General features: G+C 41.7%; 1 protein-coding gene across 1 annotated transcript in view; it reads right to left on the bottom strand.

Moving 5' to 3' along the window:
- Positions 1-586: 586 nt before the first annotated feature.
- Positions 587-8,393, bottom strand: part of LOC122162631 (complexin-1-like) — a 93,065-nt gene continuing 85,258 nt past the window's right edge. Inside the window, exon 4 of the mRNA XM_042823100.1 lies at positions 587-634. Within this exon, the coding sequence (XP_042679034.1) occupies positions 611-634 (24 nt within the window). The 3' untranslated portion in view covers positions 587-610. The remainder of the gene's footprint in view (positions 635-8,393) is intronic.

Here is an 8,393-nt window from a genome sequence, read left to right as displayed (position 1 = left end):
CTGTGCTGTGTTCACTCCCAGATGATCAAGTCCTCTGTGCTATCCAACAGCAGATGAAAAAGACGGTCCCATTGGTCATAATACATACACACCTCTGTAACTGTATGTGTAGTAGCTGAACCAGGTAACAGATCCTCTCCAAACTATGCCTACCTCAGCAGGCTCCCAGAATTACAATGTCTCCGTTATTTGCCATATCCTAAACTGTTAAATGTTATCTCCATCTTCACTTCTGCAGCAAAGTGTTCAGAAAAACATGGGCCACTTGGAGGTATGCAAAGGCCTGTCGCAATGCATTGGCCTTGCAGCCTTTGCATAACACAGCTTGCTGCTGTTTCCTTCTGTGATTTAAAGTCTGAATCAGCAAACAGAAGTAGAAGGATGCTGAGGTCAGAGAGCACAGCAGGCTGGCCACTTAGCAGTCCGCAGTATCTAGGCAAAGCAGTGAGGACATGATTTATGTATTGTTTGGCATAAAGACTGTGTTTGGAGATGACAGAAATAAAGGAAGATACAATCCAAAAGAGATGGATAAATACAGATGGCCATAGTGCTTCTAGAGCAGGGGATACTTTTTCAGCACTTTTTCCTTCTCAGTTGCACAGCCGTCTCAAAAAACAAGACTGCAGAAAGCCTAGAGCAATGACAGAAGGAGAAATAATCAGGGTGGTGGTAATGTGTAGACTAAGCTCTGGTTAAGAAACAGTCAGGTATATGTTATGATTTCTATCCTACTAAGACTACATAAGAAAAGCTGCTAGCAGCTATTAGCATTTCAAATGGCCACATCTTCAGTGGTGTAAATCTGGAGTACCATTATGGTGTGTAGAATATTATCAGTGAAGTCATTTCAGCCTGCTGAACTTATTTCGTTTCCCCTCTCTTACCCTCCCCTCTCCTCCTCTCTCCTCTCTTCCCTTTTGTCCGCTTGTCTTTTTAATCAATTCATTTATCTCTGGCTTGAGGTTGAACGAGTTGCTATGGTGAAGGAGAGAGATGCAGTCCCAGAAAACTTCTGGGGAAGTCTTTCAACATGTTTGAAAGGAGAAGACTATTTTTTCCCCACAAGCACTCCATTTAAGTCTAAGCTATGCCATGCAGTATCAGCACAGGCAGCTCAGGCAGCTCACCCATCTGACTCTTTGTGCTTTATGACCGATGATACAGAAAGCATCAGAGCCTGACACACAGGGAGCAGTGAAACCTCTGCTCCCTGAGGAGAGGTAAATCAGTCTATAGGATTGTGCATCTGTATTTATGCATGTGTGCGTCCAAGAGTTCTAGTCACATAGATGTGCTGCTGACAACTACGTTAACCAAATCTCTGTCACTGTGACAGTGGAAGAGGGCTGATGAGTAATGGAAGAGAATAGAGCAAAGTCAGGAAACTTCAGTTTTCTTTGTTCAGTTGTGTGTGAAACACAGGAACAGAACCAGGAGGGAGGTGGCACACAGAAGGAAGAGGAATACAATTTTTGGAAGGGAGGAAGGGAGCACTTAAGAAGAAAAGTTGATCTGTTAACAGAACCTCAATTCTTCTGGAGCAGATCTACTTGGGCCATTTCCTTGAGGTGCATCAGAATCTTTCAGCCAGCTTTTCCAACAGCAGAGGTTATTTGTGGACAAAGCTTGTGTGTGTTGACTCCCTAACTTCCTCCAAGGCACTATTTCTCCAGGAATTCCTGCATTACTTTGCTCCTCTCTGCTAGCTTAGGTGTTCAGCTATGTAAAAATCACACCAGCTCTTCATTCATACCTTGAATCATGTCTTCCATCACAAGTTTCAGGCCCATCTTTCTTTCATGGCACTCAGATGTGCCTATACCTCATGGAGTTCCCATGACAGGTACACAGAGATGTACAGTTTTCAGCTTCCACCACATGTACAGAACAGACATGAATGTGGACTTCAGAATTCTCACTTGCTCTTTACAAGTGTCCCATCAGCACCTCCTGGATATTCCAATGGCAAGGTGACACTGTGGTGATCTGATGGTCACTTTCTTCTCCTCCTCTGCACAATCTTGCCTAAGAACCACAAATCTGTTTTCTGTTACAGTTGGCCAAGGGACTGCAACAAACTCCTATAGGAATACCCACTGTCCTCTAGCATCCAAGACACTGTGAATCAGCTGCTGACTCAGATCAAGGGAATGCTTTCCACTGGCCTCAGTGAACTGGACATGAACAGGAAGATGGGAAACAAGTTTCAGCTTGATCAGCTGTGGGTGCTTATTGTATAACAAAGTGAATTGGCCCTTCTGCTTAGTAATCCACTGCCTGGACTGTCCTACATTGTCCCAGACAAAATACTTTTCCTTCTATTACCACATTGAGCTGGTGTGGACTGCAATTTGTGCACAAAATTATTGTTCTTTAGGAAAAAAAGAATAGCAGGCATAAATATCCAATATACGTATAATGATGTTTTCTAAATATACAGCAGAAAACGCATTCTTTTTTCTTGTGTTTGCAAATATATTAATTTGCTTCCTCTTTATTCACAATGCCCATTAAAACAAGACCTTTCAGTATCACTGAGATGTAGAAAGTTTCAGAAGTGGAGGTAATTAAATTAGTGCTGAATAACAGTGAATCCCATATTGTAATCAGAGAAGAAATCTCCAGAGTAAGCAGAGAATATCTGACTCATGAAGAAGAACACAAGTCTCCAAAATATTGAGTTTTTGCTACCTGGAGGATTTGCTAAAATCACAACAATGACTCATGAACACAGGGCTAAGATGAATACTTTACATTTTCTTATCTTAAATCTGTTATGTGTTTTGGAAAATCTTTCCTCCAGAACCTACCTTGGGGTTTTCAAGTAGAGAAATCTAGATCAATGATATTTTTCAAAGCAGCCCGAGATAGGATAAGAAGAAAGGTACATATTACTCACTGGAAATTAAAGGCAGTGACTGCAAAGCAGTATCAAAGATGAAGCATTATGGGCTAATGCAGCTTCTGTGTACCTCATTTCCCTGCACCACTTATGGTGGAGGAGGTAGAAGAAAGTGGATGTGAGAAACATATTTGCAGCTTGCTCTTTTTCTTCTCATTGTTCTAGTCTGTTAGTAAGTGTCAATAAATCAAATTAATTTTCCCCAAGCAGTGTCTGTTCTGCCTGTGGTGCTAACTGATGAGTGATTCTCTGTCCTTATCTCATTAGTTTTTCCATTGCATTTTCTCCCCTGTCCTCTTGAAGAGTGGGAGTGAGAGAGTGGCTAGGTAAGCACCTGGTAACTAGCCAAAGTTAACCCACCACAGTAAGATACATATATATATATATGTATACAGATATATATATATGTATATATATACAGATACATATATACAGATATATATATACGTATGTATTTTTATGTGTTTAAGATCAAGATGTTCTTCCTTCTTGCCTCCTGCAATTTTTTGTTTTGCCAAATGAAAGCTTTCCTTTCATAGAATCATATAGAATCACAGAATGGCTTAGGCTGGAGGGGACTTTAACGACCATCCAATTCCAACCCACTGCCATGGACAAGGTTGCCACCCACCAGTTCAGGGTGCGCAGGTGCCAGTGCAGGCAGGCCTTGATCACCTCCAGGGATGTGGCATCCACAGCTTCTCTGGGCAGTTGTGCCAGGGCCTTCCCTCCCTCTGAGTAAAAAATGATACAGCTTAGGATACAGTTCGCCTTCCACGATGCAGGTGTACACTCCTGGCTTGTGTACACATTTTTGTCCATCAGGAACTCCAAGTCCTTTTCCACATGGTTGCTCTCAAAGAGTTCTTCTCCTTGATTTCTTCTGTACTCATATCTGGGATCACCTCAATGCAGGTGTAGCACCTTGCACTTGGTCTTATTGAACCTCATTAGATTCTCATGCACCCAATTTCTGTTTAGGTTGCTCTGGATGATCTTCCTTCCCTCTGTTCTGTTAACTGCACCACTTAGCTTAGTATCATCAGCAAACCCACTGAGGGTACACTTGAACAACTGTCTATGTTGCTGACAGAAATGTTGAAGAATACCAATCCCAAGATGGATGCCTGTGGGACAGCACTTCTTGTCACCAGCATCCAATCAGACATAGAGCCATTGACAACAAGGCAGTAATTTGAATTAGATAAAACTATTTACTTACCATAGCTTCTGTTTACTGTGTGTGAAAAGCTATTTGTGTGTGTGTGTTTTATATTGTTCTATTTTATTTTCAGAGCTCTAGTCCAGTCAAGGTAAGCATGGGCCTGTGTTTCTACAAGAACAGGTACTCCACTGGATAAGAACTGGTAAGATGAGGGGTCAACTTTGTCTTCCTGTGCAGAATATAGTGAAGATGCATATAACGGGCAAAGGAATTATTGCTTGTTCTCTCCAGGGGATAGGGAACTCATCCATTGATCCATTGTTCACGAAGCTTAGATATGATTATGATTCCATATTGCTAGCTTTGTGCTTGCTGAGGCAGGTCTCATTACCTTATTCATCACAAGTACTTTGACAGACCAAAGGTTGGAGCCGGGCAAAATTCAGAAGCTGAACCAGAATTTCAAGTTCAACTTTAAAGTAGATGATGTACATAAGCTCTCTACATCAGATCTCTAGAATGCAACTAAATGCATTCATTTCTCTGTGGACATCAACCTTTGCTATTATGAACTTTAAGTTGTCCCTACTTTTTGTAGCACACTAGAAAATGTGATGTCATTTACCTGGGCTTGAGCAAGGCCTTTGACATAGTCCCCCACCGCATCCTTATCTCCGAATTGGAGAGATGTGGATAAGATGGGTGGGCCACTCGATGGATAAGAAATTGGTTAAAACGCCGCAGACAGAGGGCAGTCATCAATGGCTTTACGTCCAGGTGGAAGCTGGTAATGAACGGCATCCCCCAGGGGTCTGTCTTGGGACCAGTGCTCTTTAACATCTTTATCAATTACATTGATGATGGAATTGAGTGCACCCTCAGCAAGTTTGCTGACAATACCAAGCTGAGTGGTGCGGTTGACACAGTGGAAGGAAGGGATGCCATGCAGAAGGACGTCAACAGGTTTGAAAGGCGGCCTGGATGAACCTAATGGGGTTTGACATGGCAAAGTACAAGGTTTTGCACTTGGGCCAGAGGAATCCCAAGCATCCATACAGACTGGAAGGAGCGGTCCTTGAGAGCAGCCCTGCAGAGAAGGACCTGGGGGTCTTGGTGAAAAGCTTAACATGAGCCAGCAGTGTGCCCTTGCAGCTCAGAAAGCAAATGGTATCCGGGATCCTTCAGAAGAGGGGTGGCCAGCAGGGACAGGGAGGTGATTGTCCCCCTCTACTCTGCTCTTGTGAGGCCCCATCTGTAGTACTGTGTCCAGTTCTTAACCCCCCAGTACAAGAAAGACAGGGAGCTGTTGGTGAGGGTCCAGAGGAGGGCCACAAAGATGGTCAGGGGCCTGGAGCACCTCCCCTACAAAGACAGGCTGAGGGAGCTGGGCTTGTTCAGCATGGAGAAAAGAAGGCTGCGGGGCAACCTCATTGCAGCCTTTCAGTACCTAAAAGGAGCATAAAAACAAGAGGGGAATCAACTCTTTGAAAGGGTAGATAACTGCAGGACAAGGGGAAATGGTTTTAAGTTGAGGGAGGGAAGATTTAGGTTGGACGTCAGGGGGAAATTCTTTACAGTGAGAGTGGTGAGGTGCTGGAACAGGCTGCCCAGAGAGGCTGTGGATGCCCTGTCCCTAGAGGTGTTCAAGGACAGATTGGATGGGGCACTGGGCAGCCTGGTCTAGTATTAAATGGGGAGGTTGGTGGCCCTGCCTGTGGCAGGGGGTTGGAGATTCATGATCCTTGAGGTCCCTTCCAACCATTCTGTGATTCTGTGAATATGTAAAAGTGTGCTACAATCAAAGAAACAGATGGAGGACAGAGCATGTCACTGCATATCAGGAAGAAACTTAAAAAGCATTTAGAAGGCAAGAGAGAGATATTGTTTCATGTGATTGAAAGTAAGCTCCAGCCACATTTTTCTTCTCTATTGCACTTTACTGTAAGGAATAATTGTATTCAGTTGCAGTCCTCTAGACGGCAGATTTGAGGGAAATAAAAAAAAAAAAAAGAAATTCAATCCAAACAAAGACAATAGATCATAAACTCATGGCTTAATAACTGTTACACAAGACTAGAATTAAAAAACAATAATAATTCAAAATGTTAGGAGTAAAAATATTCAGAGTCTAGAGGGTCAACTGACAGTACCACTTTAAAAACAGACACTCATATCAATACTGCTGAGAATCCTGGCAGCGAACCTGGAGGAAAAACAATCCCCTAGACTGACCTTTAGGTACTCAGCTGTAATTTTCCTAGATTTCTAAGTGACATGTAAGACAGAGGATTCATTTCTGTTTTGTGGACAAAGAACACCAGTAACATTTATCCTACCAAAGGAGCTGCAATGATATTTCTGCTTAGAAACACGGTCACAGCTTGTTGTGATGCCACACTAAATTACAAAAAAAAAAAAAATTAGTCCCATACTATTCTCAAAATTATTGTGTCCTAAATATATCCCCTGACTGAAAGGTTTACAGGACATTAAGCTCCCCCAAATTTTTCACTTGAATTTTTTTTCCTTTTCAATATTGACTGCACTGAAAGTGCAAGAAAATGTAACTCTGCAATAGTAAAATCTCAGGAATGATTAGTTAGGTGATTATCTTTAGTCCTTGCTGTGAGACTGTTTTTGTCATCAGGTCTTTGGGTATTCCATGTAGAATAAATCCTGCGGTACCCCACTGTTGCTAGGATCTAATTAGTTCACATGCCCTGACAGTTTATTGGGGAGTCCACAGTAATGCTCTAAGATGAGAGCCACGATTCAGAAAAATCAAAGATGGTTAATAGTCGGTTTCAAGCCTTCAACTAACAATCCTGTCTGAAATACAAAAAGTACTTCTCAGTCCCCTCAACCAGCAATAAAGAGGAGAACTTCGACATAAAGATGCTTTAAAAATGGGTCAAATGCTTCTTGCTAAAAAGAGAAAGTAAGAAAATTTAAGTGTTTATTCACATTCTGTAGTCCTTCAGAGGGACGCCTGTCACCTTTCCTTAGACCTTTTTCATCTGTCACCACAGTCTTCGTGCTCCTCAGTAGGCTATAGAAGTCATGTTTGTAGCGAATGGAATTTAGTGAGAGAGAATACCTATTGCATCCTTAACAATGAACTGAATAGCATGAATGATGTTCCGCTTCGAGAAAGAATAATTCTATAGTGCTGCATGGCAGGGTTGCTATTGCAAATTCAGAACACTGATGTCACCTGTGATCAACTACTGCAAAATAAAGCTTCCACCATTCCAATAGCCTGCAAATGGTGTAGACTGGTATCTCAAAATCTGCACTAGAAATCAGGTGCTTGTTCATCAATTGCTTCTGGTGGAATCACTTGCTGACCCATTCTCATCACTTCTGTTATTTGGCCATGATCAGAGAACGTAAGTTTCTCATCATAAATGCTATGTAAGGGCAGGTCCCATGGAGCTCTGTGACTCGCATCAAACTGAGAATTGCAGGGCAAATTAGAGAGAGATCTGTCAAAGACTTTGTTGGGCTGCTCTGATGACTGAAAAAACTAGTTCTTTCTTCTTGGGACTTCCTTGGGCACTCCTGAGAGATATGGCGGTATGTATGATAGAGATTTTACAGCCTGACAGAAATGAAAACCATGCATGATGTAAAGTGGAAAAGAATATGTAGAAAGAAACGCATCAGTAATCTAGCCTGAATTCACAGCACAACCATGCACACCAAAAGCATGCTTAGTTGACCATGCCATTGCATGTCTTCAATCACTATTTAGTACTTTGCCATAGTTTTCCCTTCATAAAGCATTCACGAATGCCTAACGGAGTAATGAGCCAATAGGAGTGCTATCACTTCAGAAATTTCCATCTTTCCATCTTCCATCTTCCATCTCTTCAGGCTATTAATGAACAGTCATAACAGACATTCTTAAAATGTAAAAAGAATAACTAAAAGAAAATGAGCTTTTGGGGATCAGCTGAGACTTTTTTTTTCTTTTTTCTTTTTTTTTTTTTTTTTTCCCAAGCCTTACCATGTCCTGGTAATCCAATCTGCTTCTAAAACTTGGAACTTTTTCATGAATGGTGTTTACTGAGAAGAAAGAAGAAAATCTCTTTGAAATCTCAATGTCTGCTGTTACAGAAGAAGACATTTGTTCATTAAAGGGACTTTTTTGCTACCAGTAGAGTATTTCAGAAATTACTGTCATGCAGGTACCCACAGAATAACTAAAACAAATGGAATGAAGGAAACAGAAACTAACATCAGCAGAAAAAAACACAAAAAACAAAAAACATTGTCTCTGAGAAACACTAGAAAGGAAAGGACTCTAAAAAGAGAAGTCAG

The sequence above is a fragment of the Centrocercus urophasianus genome, unplaced genomic scaffold, assembly GCF_019232065.1.
Source record: "Centrocercus urophasianus isolate 14NV4802_14NV808 unplaced genomic scaffold, USGS_Curo_1.0 seq_21, whole genome shotgun sequence".
Lineage (NCBI taxonomy): Eukaryota > Metazoa > Chordata > Aves > Galliformes > Phasianidae > Centrocercus > Centrocercus urophasianus.
Note: the sequence above shows the minus strand (reverse complement) of the source record. Positions and strands in the feature narration are given on the sequence as shown.